The following is a 21,267-nucleotide window of genomic DNA, read 5'->3' as shown; positions in this document are numbered from 1 at the left end:
TGAAGAACCATTTCACCACACAAAGAGCCCTTTTACGCGTGCAAATGGGTCTATGAATGCTCATGGTTCTGTATAGAACCACTGTCTTTACTAAAGAACCCTTGAAGAACTTTGATGTGGAGGTTCTTTAAACTTTAGACTCTCAAATGTCATTTACGAACAAGGCGAGGAACCCAAAATGGTTCTTCTACGGCATTTTTAGTCGGTGACTCCCCCAGCGCCACCCCTCCCACCCCCAACCCCTCGCCCGACGCCCACCCCCTTCTCCTCAGTCAGTCTGTGCAAGTTGCGAGCGCTCATTTCAGCACCAGCGCTGAGCGGACAGCGCCACTCGTCTCCGACCTTCTCCCAAAGGAGCATCAGGCCCCCCAGTTTCCCTCTAACCCGCCTCCTTCTCCGCACAACAATGGATGACACTTTAAACGCGGCTTTCGCCAACGACACCCCCGACTACACCAACTTCACCGACGAGTGGTCAGCGGACGGGAGGGAAACCGTCCACTTCATCATCCGCTGCGTGATCCCGTCTGTCTACATACTCATCATCACAGTGGGCTTGCTGGGCAACATCACCCTCGTGAAGATCTTCATCACCACCAGCGCCATGCGCAGCGTGCCCAACATCTTCATCTCCAGCCTAGCCGTCGGAGACCTCCTGCTCCTGGTCACTTGCGTGCCGGTGGACGCGTTCAGGTATTTCTTTGAGGAGTGGATATTTGGCACCGTCGCCTGCAAACTGATCCCGGTCATCCAGCTCACGTCAGTCGGGGTCTCCGTCTTCACCCTCACGGCTCTGAGCGCCGACAGGTAAGGAGGACAGAAAGTCTTTAAATTCGATCCAACTTTAAATCAAAGTTTACGGCACGGCGTTAAACTGTGGATTATGAGAAAAATCGTGACAGAAACGAAACTTAAAAATGCGCTCCTGACCAGTCTTTCAATTAATGGTATAGAATACATATACATCCTAGTTTCTACGCTCATTGTCCATTTTATCAGCTCCACTTACTGTATAGGTGAACTTTGCAGTTCTACAGTTACAGACTGTAGTCCATCTGTTTCTCTGATACTGTCACCCTGTTCTTCAGTGGTCAGGACCCCCATGGACCCTCACAGAGCAGGTACTATTTGGGTGGTGGATCATTCTCAGCACTGCAGTAACACTGACATGGTGGTGCTGTGTTAGTACGTGTTGTGCTGGTATGAGTGGATCAGACGCAGCAGTACTGCTGGAATTTTTAAACACTGTGTCCACTCACTGTCCACTCTATTAGACACTCCTACCTCCTCAGTCCACCTTGTAGATGTAGAGTCAGAGACAATAGCTCATCTGCTGCTGCACAGTTTATGTATATATATATATAATGTATGCTGTCCTTTACATTGTGTGTAAATTTCATGATGAATGGGCTAAAAGAAACGGCCCAAAATGACTTGGAAAAAATTATGGTTCCATGGACTTACATTAAAAGTACAGTAGGTTTTTTTTGCTCTATTTGAGGTCAACAACACATGCACACACACATACACACACACACAAATATATATATATATATGTGTGTGTGTGTGTGTATATCTCACATGTAAAATATATATTGATGAATTTTTTGTGCGCTATATATATAATTACTTTGTGCTCTTATGCATTTTTGATGTGTTTATGTGCGTCTGGTGAATGTCTAAGACTTTAATTAAGACAGCATTTGACATTAATATAGACTTCTATAAGGTATTTATGTCTTCATTGTTGAGTCATATGTTAATAAACTACTTAATAAGATCTAAAACAATGTTATCATTACCATCATTAGTAATGATTAATCCAGAGATGACTTAAGCATTTAATAATATTTTTAAAACCACCTAATAAAATCTGACAATGTCAGTCAATATTTCTGACCTTCCTTAATGATTAGTTGCTACATTATTCAACCATTTAGTAAAGCTGATTAGTCTCATCATTAGCAGGCGGGTCCTATTCATACTCGTCATTCAGATAAACTACTGAACCATGCCAAGGACCTTTTGTGCATTTAAATGGTTCTTTGAGTTTTTAATGGTTCTGTGTAAAACCACTGCTTTAAGGAGCCCTTGAAGAACATTGCATACGTCTTTTATATCCAGCTCAACCAACTGCTGTCTTATCAGCTCTGCCCGTCTCATCACAGGTCAGTTTCTGACCACAGGACCACAATCAGGAACACAATCTTAGGGTTGAACAGCTCTATTAGGTATTCAATTTTAAAAGTAAAGCTATTTTAAAATCCTTTTTAAGGATCTACAGAAAGCCTATTATTACGAGAAGCTCTTGATTAGACTTTGATTCATTGATTCTCTGGTAAAGATGATCAAAGACAGCAAAGGCAGATCACTTCATGTTAACGACTAGGATGAAATCGCTTGCTGGAAAGTCTCACAACAACTACAACAATTGAAATTGAAAACTGTTTGTCTCGCAGGCTGGAAATATTGATATTAAGCGTGGGGACATTTCATGTTGAGATAACAAAGCCGTCATATGCTGACTGCAGTCTGTGTGGCTGAATGGAAATGGGTGGCACGACTATTTCATTCATTCGTTCGTTTTTATTCAATGATTTATTCAAATGCTCTTCCAGCAACAAGTGTCCTTGCTCGCCAAAAAAGGCATACGGTCCTTGTTTGTGGCATGTTTTGCAGACCTTGAATAGCCTCCACAATCCATCTGAGTTCTTCACATTCACATCATTATTGAGATTTTTGGAGAGCCACTCTGTGATATATAATGCGATTATAACCTGCTTTGGATGGATAATTGGGCGAACGTGTCCTGAACAGAGCAGGCACCCTGGGTCTGTTGGGGAGGTCTGGTCATGTTTATCAAAAGCCTTGCGTCAGGGGCTGAAAATCTCCGTCATTCACAATTCACAAATGGCTTGGTCTGTGTCATGTTGGGGAACAAATGTGAGATCTGGGGGTCTTGGACAACCCCCTGGACAATTGCCTTTTCTGCAGGCTGCAGACAGGCTCATGGTTCCAGATCTACTCATCACTCGGGGGGTCCTTAGCTACAAGATAATGACCTTTTCCAACCTGCGCTCTCTGCTCCCCTCGGCGTCCTGCCTTGTTGCCGTCTGCAGCCGCTCTATTTGAAGTTCATTCGTGTGATGGTGACACTGCCTCTGCTATTGATTCAAGGTCCATCTTATCGGCTTTTGTCTGATGGTCAGCAGCAAAACAGCAGGTCTTGGGTTTGGATTGCTTGATGCTCTTGGCATCACATCTGATTTCACTTTGATTGTGCTTACTTCCTCCTAGTGTTTACAAAACTGGAGTTTAAAGTTATTATTAAGTTATTAAAAGCTACAGAGAAAATGTGTCTCCTAACAACCAACTGGAAGAGCCGGTCGACACTGAAACTGCACCCTTCTGATAAACAGCACTTACAGCTTTCATCTTTAAGAGAAAGGGGAAAATCAAACTCTTGAATCAGATCTGGAAAAATGTAAACATAAATAATAAAATTAAAGTCGCTTAATACTTTTTAGAGCAACTTTAACCCTGAACTCAAGCTGATCACTGCCAGACTCGCAACTCTGCCTCATCAAAACCCTTCTTCTGTAATCTTTATGTGAATGCTGATGTGACTAGTGTGCGGTAGTGGCCCTAGCACAATGGTGAATTAACATATATATCACTTATATGACGTACATGTTTATTATATTCAGTGGTGGACGGTCTCAAAGTAAATGTAATTAGTTTCTGTACTTAAGTATTTTTTCGTGTATCTGTACTGAAGTTTTTCCATTCTGGGCGACTTTTTACTTTCACTCCACTACATTTCAAAGTCTAATCTGACTTTTTCCTCCACCACATTTTGAGAAATCTGTCGTTCCTTTTGGTTTCTGTGTGTATAAAAACATAACATGTCAAAACGAAAGAAGCGCAAAGCAAGAGCACCAATCAGGGCACAGCGGTCACTTTGTTTAGAGCTTGTTTTGACCTGTTGGTCAGTGAGACCACTGGAGAAAATGCTTCTATTTTCAAATTTTTCATTTGATATTATCAACATAACAGTTGGAGTGAAATACAGAATATTTGAATGTTTCCCTGAGCTTCAGAATTTAGGCCCAAAGTTTCATTTCACGCCTCTGTAACCTCTGAGGTCCCTGTAGTTACTGAATAATAAGCCTGGGATTTTAAGGGGTTAATGACAGCTTTAATGAATTCCAAGTTAATGCAAAAGCCTCGGATCAGCAGATCAAATCCAGATTCATCTGAATATGAGCTTCAATGGAAGTGAAAGGAATTTTTGCTCAAAGGCCTTGAAACAGTCCGTTCTCTTTCATTTGAATAGATGCTGAGAAAAAATTGCAGAATTTCAAATATCGTTTTAACTATCATAATTTTCTTTGTTTTATATTTTTCATGACTCTAAAATTTCTGTAGTTTATTTCCGAGTTTAAGTGAAAACAAAAACCTCAGACCTTTGAACTTCACTGTATTTGCTCGTTTCTTGATGTTAAGTAACAGTTTTGACTGGGTGGTCTCTGATATTTTCTCAGTACTATAGGTAATACTCAATAACCAGCTACCAGTGAAGTTTAAGCTTAATAGAGAGCACAGAATAATCAACAATAAGGCTCCAAACTTCCTTGCAAAGTATGTCTCCCCTGTCAGTGAAAGGCACAAGATCACTCTTAATCTAGTCAGATTTAGTTATTGATAAGTCATTTAAATATAATAAAGTGTAAGCATGTTACATTTAAGGGTTACAAGCAATCCTGTAAGCTTTAGCAAGACAATATAAAAGAATCTCAATGATATTGTAACCATACCCTGAAGTCCTGCCTTTTATTTAATGTTTTAATAGTATTTTAATGCCATGAATAGGTGCTATTTTCACTGTTGTACACCAAATGTTTGCACCCCTTCTAATTCGTGAATTCAGCTGTAATTTTAAGGCGCACCCATCCTGAGACAGATGTGTATTGCCAACAGTATAGTCTCTTAAGTAGTTGCGCATGAGGTCGCCAATGTCCAATGCCAGGCGCAGATATAAAGCCCCTAAGCATTGGAGCACCGGAACTGTGTTTTTTGGAGTGATGGAGCTCTGTCCAGTACAACTGGGATGAGTTAGAGTGGAGTTTCTGATCCAGATCTAATGATCCAACATCAGTAACTGACCTCACCAATGCTCTTGTAACTGAATGCAATCAAATCCTCTCAGCAGTGTTCCGACATCTAATGTGAAGCCTTCCCAGAAGAGTAGAGACTGTTACTGCAACAAAAGCATGAGAAACTCACTATTACTGCGCTGTCCAGATGCTGATTAAGCCTAAGCCTGGGATAATGGGAATTTCACATGGAAATTCGGCACTGTCATTGTGTTTAGTCCAAAAGTAGGCTTAGTCCCTTTCTGGGAATCCAACTCAAAGTGTATGTAAAAGGATCACAATGGAAATCAGTTTACTCAGTGGTCTGCTGATCCCACTGCATAACTGTTTAAATAATAATAAAAAATACCAGATGTTTAAAATATCGCAAGCGTCCAGCATATGGTTCTACTTTAGCAGCTATAGCCAATCAGCAGCCTGTCCATGTTGTCCACCCTCTCATGCACACACACACACACACACACACACACACATACACACACTAAGAGCAGGCCATGTAGGAGGAGAACAGAGTGAAGGACACAGCACCTCCACACTTTTACTCCCTGCAGGTTCATCCCAACCCCACATGTGTAATATAAATGTGTGGGGGTGAACAGAGTGAAGCACTGAAAATGGGTTATTTTATATGTTCTTCACAGAAAAAGAGCAAAGACCAAGAATCTGAGGTTGGAATAATAATAAATCACATTTTTTCTTTTAATAAACATTGAAACAGGTCCCACAGACCTGAACACCACATTGGGGTCTTCTTTCTTACTGCCAATAAAACTGAACTATGCCTGTGTGTGGTTTCTACAGATGCCTATTACCCTGTTTTAAGGATGTAAGCCATATAGTGCAGTGATCCTTTCAACAATGCCAGAGACTTACCATCAAAAGGGCCTTTTCTCTGAGGGTCGAACATATGGGTTCATAAAGATCTACAGCTGCTCACTCATGTATGTAGCAAGCCATCTAAGCACATGTCTGTGGGCTCAAACATGAGAGAAAATCAGTTATTTGTATGCTGGACCCAGTGATGCCTTTAAAGCTTTGAAAGAATCTTATTACTGCTTTACTCTGACCCTGACAACCAGGCATGAAACACAATCAAACCAATTTGCATCGTTACACTGAGTTCTCATGTCCAGCTCAACCTTGTTTAGCCCCAACAAGTTATCAAGTGCTGAGTGTATCTAGCCTGTGCCCCGGCTTGCCTCAGGCAGCCTGGTTCATGACCGCGCAGAGGGCAAAGAGGCAGCAGGGGGCAGCGGAGTGGAATTAAGAGCAAGAAGGCATGGGCATGTGCTGCATATGCTTTTCTGTGACAAGGTTAAATCGGATTGAATTAACTCGATTTTAAATATATGTTTCCTCATTAATTAACATTCTGACCACCTCCTTGTTTCTACACTCATTGTCCATTTTATCAGCTCCACTTACTGTATAGGTGCACTTTGTAGTTCTACAGTTACAGACTGTAGTCCATCTGTGGTTGGTTAGTGTAGTGGTTAACACCTCTGCCTTCTACGCTGTAGACGTTCAATTCCCCGCCTGGGTAAGCACCCTACACTATACCAATAAGAGTCCTTGGGCAAGACTCCTAACACCACCTTCGCCTACTTGTGTGAAAATGATCAAAGTGTAAGTTGCTCTGGATAAATGTTTCTCTGATACTTTGTTAGCCCCCTTTTACCCTGGTCTTCAGTGGTCAGGACCCCCATGGACCCTCACAGAGCAGGTACTATTTGGGTGGCGGATCATTCTCAGCACTGCAGTAACACTGACGTGGTGGTGGTGTGTTAGTGTGTGTAGCGCTGGTTGGAGTGGATCAGACACAGCAGTGCTGCTGGAGTTTTTAAACATCTCAGTGTCGCTGCTTGACTGAGAACCAAAAGTATCCAGCCAACAGCGTCCTGTGGGCAGCATCTTGTGACCACTAATGAAGGACTACAAGATGACCAACACAAACTGTGCAGCAGCAGATGAGCTATCGTCTCTGACTTTACAGCTACAAGGTGGACCGACAAGGTAAGAGTGTCTAATAGAGTGGACAGTGAGTGGACACAGTGTTTAAAAACTCCAGCAGCACTGCTGTGTCTGATCCACTTGCACGAGCACAGCCCACGCTGATACACCACCACCACATCCGTGTTATTGCAGAGGGCACCCTTTATTTATTGAATTTCCAAAAATGTAGTTATCCTCCACCCCGACTCCTCCTCCATGCTGTGTCTGACTCAATATCATGGTTGCTGTCACTGATGTCTGCTCTGTTCTGTATTGTCAGGGGTTCTGCTGCTCTCACTGTCCTTAGGCTTGCCATGTATACACTGAAGCACAGGGAGGTCCCAGAACAGAGACATACCGCCAAATAGAACTCACTGCAAGAGGAAACTAAATCTTTTCTTTAATGAAGTGGTCCTGACTGAAAAACCTTAAATGTACCATCAGGAAAAACACTAAACAACACATTCAACAGAAAATTACACAGATGGCTAAACATAACAGCAGATTTTTCAGTACTTGGTCTGTCCACCTTCTGTTTTAATTACATTCCATTCTTTTTGGGATGCTTGCTTTCAGTTTTTCATAGAAATCTGTAGGGATATTGTTCCACATCTCCAAAGTTCAGTCTTACAACTTGGTTGCATTTTCTGCTTCTCACAATTGAAATAATTACAAGCACATCCGAACATTTTAAGTTTTTTTTGACTCGTTTCTTATCTCAGTATTTGCTTCTTGACAGCTCCTCGTCCTATCAGAGTCATAGCGTTCTTCTCACAGAGGGAGGATGAACAGAATCAGTTATGGATTTTTTCTGATCTGAAGCAACAATGGAGCTTGATTTTCTCCCAGAGAGGAAAGCTTTTAACCCCTAAAACAGCCAGGGTGTGTGCGCTGCTGGTGTGCGCAAAATTTGATGGCACGCTTCCATAGCCTAAGAATAGCTCAACCAGTTTGCATTGAAGCCTCAATGTGGAATAAATCTGAAAATTTAAGGGGTTATGTTCTTTTTTTCTGAGGCGACAGTTTTGGTGTCTACCAGGTCTTGCAGAGGTGTTAAGAATCCTGTTTTCTCTGTTTCGTTTATTTTTTAAACTCCAGTTTTGAAAATTACTGTTTTCACTCATGTTCCACTGATGGTTGCCAGGAGAACGGTACTTGTCTGACTGCATTGTGCCAAGTGTAAAGTTTGGTGGAGGGGGGATTATGGTGTGGGGTTGTTTTTCAGGAGTTGGGCTCGGCCCCGTAGTTCCAGTGAAAGGAACTCTTAATGCTTCAGCACCAAGAGATTTTGGACAATTTCATGCTCCCAACTTTGTGGGAACAGTTCGGGGACGGCTACTTCCTGTTCCAACATGACTGCACACCAGTGCACAAAGCAGGTCCATAAAGACATGGATGAGCGAGTTTGGTGTTGAAGAACTTGACTGTCCTGCACAGAATCCTGACCTCAACTCGATAGAACACCTTTGGGATGAATTAGAGTTGAGACTGTGAGTCAGGCCTTCTTGTCCAACATCAGTGTCTGATCTCACAAATGCTCTTCTGGAAGAACGGTCAAAAATTCCCATAAACACACTCCTAACCCTTGTGGAAAGCCTTCCCAGAAGAGCTGAAGCTGTTATAGCTGCAAAGGGTGGGCCGATATCATATTAAACCCAATGGATTAAGAACTTTTACACATTTTAATGCACAATTTAGTAAGTTTATTTACTAAATTTTACATAATGGGAAAAAAAGACCTGTGCAAAAGTATTGGCACATATGTTTTTTAAATTTAAAGTATGCAAACACAAATTGTGCACTAAAACCTTTTTCTTGTAGAGGATGTGTTATTTTTACTTAATTAATTCAACAAAACATGACTTGTCCAGGGTGGTTAGACTTTTGCCTATGACTGAAAAGTTCCTACTTAGTGGTGTGTGGGACACGGCTTATAGGGGTTAATGTGAAGCATTCGTTGCTGTGCAGCATATGAGTTATTGTTTATACATTACACGGAAAGTTGAGTTGAGTGTTTTCGTTTTAAACTCAGAAAAGAACCCAAGCAATTTCCCACATGATTTTTTTTCCTCCACTGGCTTGTCATTCGCTTTCTCACTGTAGGATCTCTTAACACCGTGAGCGGAATATCTGAAAAATGTCAGCACAAGATCCATCTGTGTTTTCCACCAAGGAGAAAAAAGCACATGATTGAACTAAATCATTTACACATTGTGGCCATGCAGGACTGCAGACGTCCGCTTCTCCTCTCCTGTTCTGCTGCGTTCTCTCTCATCTTGCTCTCCTCTGTGATTTCGTCTTACTCAGTCAAAAGAAAATGTAATTTAATTAAAAAACAAGTGCAGAAAACATTCAGATCTCTTGTGAAAAAACCAGTCACATATTTTTCTCATGAGCATGAACATTTCACACTGTGTTTGGATTTGTTCAAATTAAGGTCACAGATGAAACAGAATAGAAAAAAAATACACTATATTTCCAAAAGTATTCCGTCACCCATCCAAGTCATTGAATTCAGGTGTTCCAGTCACTTCCATGGCCACAGGTGTATAAACCCAAGCCCCTAGGCCTGCAGACTGCTTCTACAAACATTAGTGAAAGAATGGGTCGCTCTCAGGAGCTCAGTGAATTCCAGCGTGGTACCGTGATCAGACGCCACCTGTGCAACAAGTCCCGTCGTGAAACTTCCTCACTACTAAATGTTCCACAGTCAACTGTCAGTGGTATTATAACAAAGTGGAAGCGATTGGGAACGACAGCAACTCAGCCATGAAGTGGTCGGCCACTTCCCTGAGCTGACAGTACGTGACTGAGGTATCCTTGAGCAAGACACCTAACCCCTCAACTGCTCCCTGGGCGCTGTGGATAGGGCTGCACACCATTGTGCTCACTGCCCAATAGTGTGTTGAATTGAATTGAACTGAGAACCATTTGTCCTCCTATGTGGGAGCTTACAGAAGCATTAAACTCTTCAGACGTCTGGTTCCTATAACCACCACTGTCTGTTAGTTTCTCTAGATTGTAGCATTTCTTCATTCTTGAACTGGCTTTTGTTTTTAGTTTAAAAGTTCAAAAGGCCTAGTGGTCATTATCTCTCCTTCGAAAGACCAAATTTCAGCCATGTACGAAATGTTTCATAGTCAGTTTTCAGCTATAGCAATATGGCATTACGCTTGTTATCAAACTGCCAATAAGAAGCGGTTATGGTGAGGCTCATAGTTAGCCACTGAAGGACAATGTAACCTTGTATGGCTGAAGCAGGCATTTGAAATATAATACAAATTTGCTCAGAGAGTGGGCTAATAGCCAGTCACCCAATCTGGGAGAGCCAGACGTTGTTGCTGGAGAAAGCAAATTACGCAAAGATGATTGGATAACAGATTTATTCAATAGGCAGAATTGCAGCAGCTTGATGACAGCTGGATGTTTAAGTTGATTAACATGAAATAGTGGTGGAATGGGTGGAAGACACAAAAGTAAATCCAGTGAAAATGTGAATAAAATTTCATTAGGCTGTTATTAAATTTAAGGACTCATTTATCGTAAGCAGTAAAAAAAAAGACAGATTGCCCACCCAAGGACAGAGACGTGCAGGATATTAGACTGACCTAGCTTGTAAAGCCCTTTTACAGAGAGAAGCCTTCCAAAAAGCTCTAGAATCTCTCAGGGATTGAGGTCAATGTAGAATCATTTCCTACAAGCAGATAAGAAGCCAATGTTGATTCTCCCCAGGAGATGCGGAGACGATAAACCAGACCAATTGCCTGTCTCATCTGCCCCCTTAGCAGGGAAAGAAGCCATGGCAATCAATATGCTAACTAGGCCTCTGATACTCCTCTTTTCTCAGGCACAAGGCCATCGTGAACCCCATGGACATCCAGACCTCCAGTGCGGTATTCTGGACCTGCCTGAAGGCCATCTCCATCTGGGTAGTATCGGTGCTGCTGGCGGTGCCCGAAGCCATCTTCTCCCAGGTGGTCCACATGTCCGACCGGAATGTCACCTTCACAGCCTGCGTGCCCTACCCGCTCTCCAACGAGATGCATCCCAAGATCCACTCTGTCATGATCTTCCTGGTCTATTTCCTCATCCCCTTGGGCATCATCTCCGTCTATTACTACCACATCGCCAGAACGCTAATCAAAAGTGCTCACGACATGCCCGGTGAGGCCAGCGAGCACTCCAAACGCCAGGTGAGGCCTTATCGGATATATCAGTTTCTTTTTTCAGCCCCAAATGACTGTGGAATTTTACTGCTAATGAGATACCATATAGTGCTATAAGCATGAGGAGTTATTACCTCCCTCGATACCATTATAGTGAAAAATGGCTTGCTGAGATTCCTTCCTGGAATAATTTGGTTCCAGGATACAAATTACTGCTTGGCATAAACACTGGACACCATTAATTATCATTATTGTAAAAAGTAAAAAACTAAATGGCAAAGCTGTGTATTTTATTTGTGTGGAAATGATGTTGAGGAGAGGGTGGCACAACCTAACATTTCTTATTTTGCTAAATAATTTTAATTTAACCATTTTAAAAGTACTGCAGAAAGATATGATTAACACGAAATTAATATTTATTTAATTTATAAATATATGATATACTTTATTTACAGCACCTAGTGATTATGAACAATTCAGCCAAAAGCAGAATAAGGGCAAATAGTACAGCTGACCCCACAAGGGTGTGACAGACTGAGGGTTTAGTTGTCACAGTTGCTAAAAAATCTTGTAAATTGATGCAAAGCACATTTACCCCTTAAACGGCCACTGCCTAACTTTAGCCACCAGTGGGCTCAAAGCTTCATTACATGCCTCTACAACCTCATAATAGCTCAACCAGTTTACACTGAAGATCCTGTAGTTACTGAATAACAAGCCTTAGTGTGTAACAAGCCTGGGATTTTAAGGGGTTTAATACAATCCTATGCTGTTTTAAACTGACAAGCTTTTCGACCTGAATACATCAAATAATACATGCATCACGATAAATACAATTCGTTAAAAACAGCTGTGGAAAATGTATTCTTGACCACATGGTAGAACAGATCTTTTCTGCTAAATTTAAACCTAGTTTAGTAACATCACATCTACAGTGTTTTTGGAGATTCTGTATATAGAATGTTTAGATAATGAACTGTTTGGAATTTAAATGGGGGGATTGACCGTTTCACACTGAATGTGTTCACATGCACTTAATAACTGATAACTGCAGAAAATCAGATTTTCTCAGTAATCGGTTCAGCATGTTGAAATGCACATGAGTAATCAGATAATGTGAAACTCCAGGTCTACAGGAGTGAGACTGTAGTTAGATTTCTGCTTTACAGCCAGACAATAAATTTCATTTCATTGAGAATGTAGATGGTTTCAGCGTCGCTCCAAAAGAGTTGCTGCTTATTTCTGGCACCACAGTCTATTTTCAAGCATGCACAGACTGAGAGGTCCGAAAGAAATCAGAGTAAGAGCTCACACTGAGAAATCTGATTACACTTACATTTACAGCATTTAGCAGAGTTTCTTATCCAAAGCAACTTACAAGAAGATTACTGAGCTAAAATCCAGCCTCTTTATCAGATTTCTAGATCGGAGCATGGGGCTTACATGAACATTCAAATAATCTGATAACTGCAGAAATCTGATTATGATTGGATTATTCAGTGCATTTAAACACACCGAACAGTTAAAACATTACATACATTATATTTCCAAAAATATTCGCTCGTCTGGCTTCACATGTATATGAACTTGAGTGAGATCTCATACTTAATCCATAGGGTTTAATATGATGCCGACCCACCCTTTGCAGCTATAACAGCTTCAACTCTTCTGGGAAAGCTTTCCACAAGGTTTAGGAGTGTGTTTATAGGAAATTTTGATGGTTCTTCCAAAAGTGCATTTGTGAGGTCAGACACTGATGTTGGACGAGAAGTCTCACAGTCTCCACTCTAATTGCTATGGCAATATCAAAAGTGCGTTCTACTTGAACCTGTTACGTTAAATATGTTACATTTTACTCCACGTTAGCTTGTCCCTCCTCTCCCACACAAGTTTGAATGGAGTAAATTCAACACATCAACTTTCTCAGTGTAATATCACTTAACACTGCATTGTGATGATTCTGAACATCATTACATAAAGCAGCATCATTTCATTTGTTCACTAAAGCCGCAGTTTAGTGGAGACTCAGGATATTTGGTCTCGTTCAGTGTCTCATTTAACAGGAAACACATGCTGGATGTCAATTTGCTAATAGCTGCTGTTATATTTGGCCAAATGGATGCATTGATTTGTCTGTAGGGGGTCGGCATGCAACTGGTGGGTCTGCAGGCGGTTTGGAAGAGTAAAAGTGAGACTGTGATGTTAAAACGACCTCTGCAGGGAAAGCTTTTCACTCAAAAGATATGAAATATTTCATTTACTTATATTACTGATGAGATACTTGACTGAGTAATATGTACACTGCAGTAATTTGAGTAAATTCTAATTAACTGGACTGATTATTTTTGTGTATTATCCAAAAATGAAATGCTGGATTGGACTGGATGTGCTAACTATGTTAACTACTATAGTAACTATGTTCAACTACTCGGGACCACCGGTGGTTCCAAAAAATGCAATTGGTCATGTTCTTCATAACTTTCATGTTTCATAAGCCACATTCAGAAGCTGGGCGTCGTATGAGGCTGTAACTCTTCTCTCCAGTCAAATAGATGGTGATGTCATTTTAAACCTTTATAATAAAAGAAGCTGAACTCAGTTTGTTTTTCTACTGAAAGTCGACCCGTTTTTCCCCAAATCTGGGCTATAAACTATAAACAGACGGCGTCTCTTCAGTGATCTGCTCTGTAAACATTACTTTTATAAAATAACACGAAGAGCGTCTGAGATTTTTGGCTTTCAGCAGTAAATTGTAAGCATATAGTGACATGTGCAGATCATAAAACACATGTTCTGTTCCTTTGAGGGGAACTTTTACAAAAAAATTATAAATAAACAAAATAAAAATGTACATTTATTTCATGCAGCTACTGAATAATCTGCCTTATGATTTGGTCACGTCAATTCAGATGGACAAATGAAAATATACTCTGGTCAATAAGAGTTAAGCAGCTTTTAAGATGTTCAGTTGGGTAAAGACTTAATCAATGCAGTGCTGGTAGCCAGCCACTCCGAGCCCTCTCCCTCCTTGCCCACACCTCTCTCAACTTCAGGTGTGGTGACTGAGTGTGACATCCCATTCTTAATCCGTAGGGTTTAATATAATGTTGGCCCTCCCTTTGCAGCTATAACAGTTTCAACTCTTCTGGGAAGGCTTTCCACAAGGGTTAGGAGTGTGTTTACGGGAATTTTTGACCGTTCTTCCAGAAGAGCATTTGTGAGGTCAGACACTGATGTTGGACGAGAAGGCCTGGCTCTTTATTGTACTTTATTGATCCCAGAGAGAAATTGCAGCTATTACCGTTGCAACCCATCCATCCATATTTTCCCTCAGGGTCGCAGGGGGGTGCTGGATCCCAGCAGTCATTGGGTGGAAGGCAGGATACACCATGGACAGGTCACCGTTGCAACCATTTATGTAAAAGAATAAACACTTAATTAAAACAAAAAAGATAAATTTGCAATATGCACACGAGATTTAAATTCTCATGAATACAGTAAAGTGGCAGTGACTGTGATAATAAATATGAAACATACTGTATAAAGCAGTTCAAATTATTGCACCTCTGAGTTATTACACACATAATTATTATTATTACACATATGAACAGTACAATTTGGTATTGATTATTGCACAGATGAACCATAGTATCACATCCGCTGACCCTGCGCTGTCATTTTATGTGGCTGACCACTTCATGGCTGAGTTGCTGTCGTTCCCAATCACTTCCACTTTGATATAATTCCACTGACATTTGACTGTGGAATATTTAGTAGTGAGGAAATTTCACGACTGGACTTGCACAGGTGACGTCTGATCATGGTACCATGCTGGAATTCACTGAGCTCCTGAGAGCGACTCATTCTTTCACTAATGTTTGTAGAAGAGTCTGCAGGACTAGGGGCTTGGTTTTATACACCTGTAGGCCATGGAAGTGATGGGAACACCTGAATTCAATAGTTTGGATGGGTGACTGAATACTTTTGTAAATATAGTGTGAACTCATTGTAAGTTTGATGCCTGCAACATATTCCGAATTAAGTTGGGAAGGATTATGTTTATCACTGTGTTACATTACCTTTCCTTTTACAACACTTCATAATTGTTTGGGAGCTAAAGACTCAAACCAATGCAGCTGAAACAATGAAACTATTATTGTATTTTTTTGTTTTCTTTTTTGCCGTTCTTCTGTTTTACAAGCATTCAGCATTGTGATCATACAGGGATGCTTTTGTCATGTTCTCAGCTTAATACAACACACATTTTCAATGGGAGAGTTCTAGATTGCAGGCTGGGCAGTTGAGTACCTGCAGCCTCTGATACATAAAGCCACATAAACATCTTATCTAAATTGAGTTGTTTTCCAATTCGCCAGCTGAAAGGCCACTGGAATGAGGTTAAAGAACCATCTATTGAAACAACTTGAAAAAACAAAACACTTAAAAATAAAGTATAAAATAAGATGTGGAGAAGAACAGAAGTGCTCGCTACAAAAACACAAAAGGCAAAATCATAGATATTTAATCAATAGAGCCCGAGAGGGAGTGTGATATGGTGAAATATTATCACGGCTGTGATTTGGTTGCCATAGATCATCACATGTGATGTTATTGGTGATAACACACTCCTCGAGTGTTCTACTGCTTTAATACAACAGTTAAATAAATACAGTAAGAAATTAATAAACTGGGCCGTGAACGCAGCGTTTAGTATGTTTCAATGTTCAGTTCCTTCCTCCAGATTATAGTTCCTTGTCACGATTGTCCCCTCCCAGTCCTGTCCATGTGCTTGTGTTGTGTTTACTTCACTGTCCTGCTCCCTTGTTTCGTGACTCTGTCTCTGATTGTTTCCACCTGTTTTCTGCCTGTCCCTCGTTATCCCTGTTTGTATTTAAGCCCTGTGTTTTCCTGAGTTTCTTGCTGGTTTTTGTTTTTATGTTTGATATGTTGGATGTTTGTTCTAAGAGTGTTGGTTAAATTCTGTGTTCCGTCCCTCCTGCTCTCCCTGTTGGCTCATTGAACTTGGACTGTCTTGACTATGACCCTGGATTTGGACAGTTCGTTCTCAGGCTCCTTACACTAAATTCCCAAACTGTCGTCACCACTGAGCAGCTTTTTGTTTTTTATTGGGTCAGTTTTATGGCTCAGTCTGATTTGGTCAGACTCTGAAGATCAGACATGTTTGGGGAATGGTATTGGGTTCATTTCTGGCTGATTCCAGGTTGTTTAGCTGTTCTTCTGTCACACCTGCCGACTGAAAAGCTGCTCAGTGGTGATGACAGTTTGAAAATTTAGTGTTGTCGCATCTTCAGAGTCCGACCAAATCGGCTGTCGGTCAAATGTTGATCTTCTTAAAAGTGTTCGTTTTCTGTTTGTGGCAAAGTAAGAAGTAAAAACGTTCAAATGGCTTGAGCGTCTCCTACAGCTGTCAAAGTCATTGCTTAGCAACGGCGTATCAGCGGATTGATACAGTGTTTGTGAAAAAGCTGTGATGTTATGGTGAAATAACAACACAGTTAGAATGCTTCCAAAACAGTCAGCTTGTGTGGCCAGAACTAACTTTTGTATAAATTATTATAGAAAACGTGTATATGTGTGATTAGTCTACCCAGTATGTAAGCACAAATGACCAAAGCAGAGCAACAGCCTTGGGTTAAGCAAGACTGTCTTTTGAGGAAAAACCCAAAGTGCAGGTCCTTGGATCACCTTTCAACTTTTTAACCAGTGATCTGTAAACCTAATTAAAGAATCATTTCACAATAACACAGTTGAAGTAGGCTGCAAAACACCATGGTGGAAAACTCAAACAATATGTTTTCAGTTTAATCAGCTCCTGCGGGAGCCATCAGTGCGTGACACTCTAATCACACTCAGCTTTTTTCTGGCCAGGTATGCTGTGAAGCCTGAACACCCAGCTGTCCACTGAGCAGCGATATCAGTCGTTCTTCTCTGTTCATATGAAGATAAGGTGTGAAACTCTTTTGTCGTAAGGTTGTAAACAGTCTTTCACTTCGAATGAAAATAAGAAAATTATCAATGCATAACATAACCCAGTCTATTTGTTTGTGTCTGCTTCACTCTTCTAATACTGACAATCTTTCTGTTCCTAAGGCATAATGTATCAGTGAATATGCATGAAATTCACTTGAAATATAAAAATCAAGCTGTAGACTTTGTCTTTGGATTTTTTAAAGGGGCCCAAATGTGGCAAAAACTCAATTTATTTGCTTTCGCAAGTATAAAAAGAATCTGAGGCATTATGTGATGTAACAACCATGAAAACATGGAAGTTTAGTCTGCTGATTCATGAGGTAATGAAATAAGGATTATTGTTAGGTTTTTTGGTTGGTGGACTATTCTCAGACCAGCAGTGACACTGAGGTGTAAAAACTCCAGCAGCACTGCTGAGTCTGATCCACTCAGACCAGTGCAACACACACTAACATACCACCAACACGTGAGTGTTACTGCAGTGCTGAAAATTATCCACCATCCAAATAGTACCTGCTCTGTGAGGGTCCATGGGGGTCCTGACTGCTGAAGAACAGGGTAAAAGGGGGCTAACAAAGTATCAGAGAAACAGATGGACTACAGTCTGTAATTGTAGAACTACAAAGTGCACCTATACAGTAAGTGGAGCTGATAAAATGGACAATGAGCGTAGATACAGAGGTGCACTTAAAGAAGGCTTGTCTGTGTATTTGCTCATATTAAAAATATATGTGCAAGATATGTGATGTTCCCTGAAAAAGACATCATGTGGACGGCAGCAGATGTTGCCAAAACATGTTTATATCATTCAGCTTTAATGGCGCTTTTACAGATGAGCACGTCACCCATGCCATGTGCACTAATGCCCCCGTAAACCATCATGAATACTGGCTTTTAAACTGTGCCCTGATAACGAGCTGAGTGGTCTTTAGTCCAGAGGACACAGTGTCCATGGTTTCCAAAAAGAATTTCAAATGTTAATTCATCGGACCACAGGACACTTTTCTGAGCTCATGACCAGAGAAGGTGGCAGAATTTCTGGATGCTGTTTATATTTGTTTTTTTCTTTGTGTTTTAGTTTTAACAGCATTTGTGGATGCAGTGATGAACTGTTTTCACAGACAGTGGTTTTTAGAAGTGTTTCTGAGCCCATGCAGTGATTTCCACTATAGAATCATGTCTGTTCTTAATGCAGTGCTGCCTGAGGGCCCAAAGATCAGAGCCAGCAAATACTGGTTTTTGGCCTCGTCCCTTACATACAGAGATTTCTCCAGATTCTCCGAATCTTTTAATGATATTATGTACCGTAGACGCTGAAAAGCAGAAATTATTTGCTATTTTATGTTGAGAAATGTTATTCTTGATGGTGCAGTCTTTCACAGAGTGGTGAACCCTTCCTCATCTTTTCTTCTGAAAGACTCTGCTGCTCTGAGATGCTCTTTATCCAATCATGTTACTGACCTGTCGCCAATCAACCACCACATATTTTTTTTTAGCATTAGACAACTTTACCAGCCTCCTGTTGTTGGAACCAGTGGAATCAGATTCAAAATTGGGAAATATATATATAGTTCATTGCGGACCAGTGGGTTTTTGAATGAGATGAACTAATTTCACTCAGCCATTCAGAACAGAGATCATTTACATACATCTTAAAGGCCCAGTAATAAAAGTAGCCTGTTTTGAACATTCGGATTGAAATTTTTAAATAGGCATTTAAAAATGAATTATAATGTTTTTGGTGTACAAAGCCACCCAAATATATTATAAGTGGAAAAAGCAAACTAAACAAATGTAGAATGTGTGCTGCTTCATTTTCACTCCATGCAGATTCTGAAAAGCTCAGGAACACAAAATATTTACTCTGAGACTTTTTCCCCAGTGCAGAGCACTAATCTCAATCATGCCGCATCCCAGTCCATTTCGGGCTGGGGATCAAGGAGAGCTATCAACTGTTGATCTTGTGTGTGTTGAATACTCCATAAGCACCCTCTCTGACTGGCATGTTTTTTCTGCCCCCCTGTTGCCCAGATGGAGACGAGAAAGAGGCTGGCGAAGATCGTGCTGGTGTTCGTTGGCCTGTTCGCGCTGTGCTGGTTCCCCAACCATGTGCTGTACATGTACCGCTCTTTCAACTACCGGCAGATCGACTCCTCACTGTTGCACCTCATCATCACGCTGTTGGCACGGGTTCTCAGCTTCTCCAGCTCCTGTGTCAACCCCTTCGCCCTCTACCTGCTGAGCGAGAGCTTCCGCCGACACTTCAACAGCCAGCTGACCTGCCAGAGGCGCCAGTACCAGCAACGCAGCTCCAGCTATCTCCAGAGCACCTCGGCCATCCGCATGACCTCCATCAAGAAGAGCAACCCCACCTTGGCCAACGGACAAGGCCACAAACCTGGAGTTTACATCTAGCTCTGGGTTTGAAGATAAAGCTGGGGAGCTGGTAAATCGGATATCATTTTGGCCTGCATTGATGTGGAAACTGATATCTCTCAGATGACTAAATGTCCATGCCTATTTACCACCTCTACCAGCTTTAAAAGCAACTGATTTGCCAAAAATCTAATTTGTATATTTTTACCTTTACCCTGAATTTACCAATCAGCCAGGATATGTTTGATATCCAATGTTTGCTTATTTAGCTTTGCAGTGGAGCTACATGGCTAATGAAGCTGGGTCATTCTACAGAAACGTCCATTCATGTGTTCCTAGCATTTACAGATAAATTACACGTCGGGGTTACAATTTATTCATACTTTAAAATAAAACATTGTTTTAATAAAACAAGTTTTTAAAATCAATTATCTAGAATTCCAAGCACCACAGACCACAGTCATGTGTGAAGGCTGAGGCCATATTTTTAAGGAACAAATCATTTTCTGCCATAATCTATACATGACTGTGGAAAATATAAATTAAATGACAAAGAAAACAAATGGCAAATAAGTATTAGAAAATATAGAATGAAAGTTCCCCAGGAGTCGTGTCACTGGTGTTACTGCATAACAAAAAAAACTCTTATTCTGAAATAAAAGTCACACTGATGATGTCACTTGGCTTCCTTTGACCTGCTTTCTGAGGGTCTGAGGGCTCATGGTGAGTCCACTGTGTCTTTCAGTTCTTGGAGATTTTCTCATTTAGCTCATGATTTCATCTGAAGCCTTTAAGCGGAAGTCACTGGTGTAACCGGCTTTATTCTGAGGTCATTGTGTAAAAATAGAATACAAATAGACTATATTGCATATTTTAGTGGATTTTCCGTTTGACATCATGTGGTTTGATGTTCTCTAGCAGCCTTTTTGTAAAATGCATTGTTAATTAAAAACATCTCTGGTGTTTCCTTTATTATGAGTAACACCGATGAGGATCAGTAAGACCAGTGACTCCCATGGAGAGACAGAAAAGTGGACGTTTCTGTAGAATGACCCAACAAGTAACAAAACCCTGTTAATGTCTGGTTAGCATCAATCTTTATGCAGAAGCATCAAATGTGTGGCTCAAAGCTTAAGTAATCTCAAACAGACGTGCTTATGTGTTTTTTAACACTGCATAAAATACTGTTATCTACAAAAATGGACAAAAATATGCCCCCTTGATAAAAACAGTAGCATCCCTGCTGAAAAAACCAGTATAGACCTGCACAGATAGTCAAGAGCAAGACCAGCATGTGTCATGTTTTGGACACTAGTATGCTCATTAACCTGCATGACCTTGCTGAGTGACCAGCTAAACCAGCACAAGACTGTTACCAGACCATCATAAACTAGCTTAAGGCAGCATAAATCAATCTTCCATTACCTGCTAAATCTGCCTCAAATCTCCAGTGCAAAACTAAAGAAGCAAACATGTCTTGTCTGGCTACGTTTGAGCTTAGAAGAAAATGATGTAAATGAAATTTTTCACTGGACTATTGGTTTAGGAGTAAGAGGTGCACGGCGGCATTTAATGCAGTACGACTC

At 40.9% G+C, this 21,267-nt stretch overlaps 1 protein-coding gene across 1 annotated transcript; it reads left to right on the top strand.

Annotated features, from left to right (window-relative positions):
- Positions 1–340: 340 nt before the first annotated feature.
- nmbr (neuromedin B receptor) lies at positions 341–20,043 on the top strand. The gene is made up of 3 exons (XM_017700984.2): positions 341–807; positions 10,996–11,341; positions 19,337–20,043. Exons 1-3 carry the CDS (start codon positions 407–409, stop codon positions 19,718–19,720), a joined length of 1,131 nt encoding a protein of 376 aa, XP_017556473.1. The 5' UTR covers positions 341–406; the 3' UTR covers positions 19,721–20,043.
- The last annotated feature ends 1,224 nt before the right edge of the window (positions 20,044–21,267 follow it).

This window comes from Pygocentrus nattereri, chromosome 4 (assembly GCF_015220715.1).
Source record: "Pygocentrus nattereri isolate fPygNat1 chromosome 4, fPygNat1.pri, whole genome shotgun sequence".
NCBI classification, from domain to species: Eukaryota; Metazoa; Chordata; class Actinopteri; order Characiformes; family Serrasalmidae; genus Pygocentrus; species Pygocentrus nattereri.
This window is presented reverse-complemented; position numbering and strand designations above follow the sequence as displayed.

Excerpts from the sequence above, each read along its gene's own strand:
- nmbr (XM_017700984.2), top strand. The coding sequence starts at position 407 with ATGGATGACACTTTAAACGCGGCTTTCGCCAACGACACCCCCGACTAC. Across the intron at positions 808-10,995 it reads ACGGCTCTGAGCGCCGACAG|GCACAAGGCCATCGTGAACC; the intron begins GTAAGGAGGACA and ends CTCTTTTCTCAG. Across the intron at positions 11,342-19,336 it reads GCGAGCACTCCAAACGCCAG|ATGGAGACGAGAAAGAGGCT; the intron begins GTGAGGCCTTAT and ends CCTGTTGCCCAG.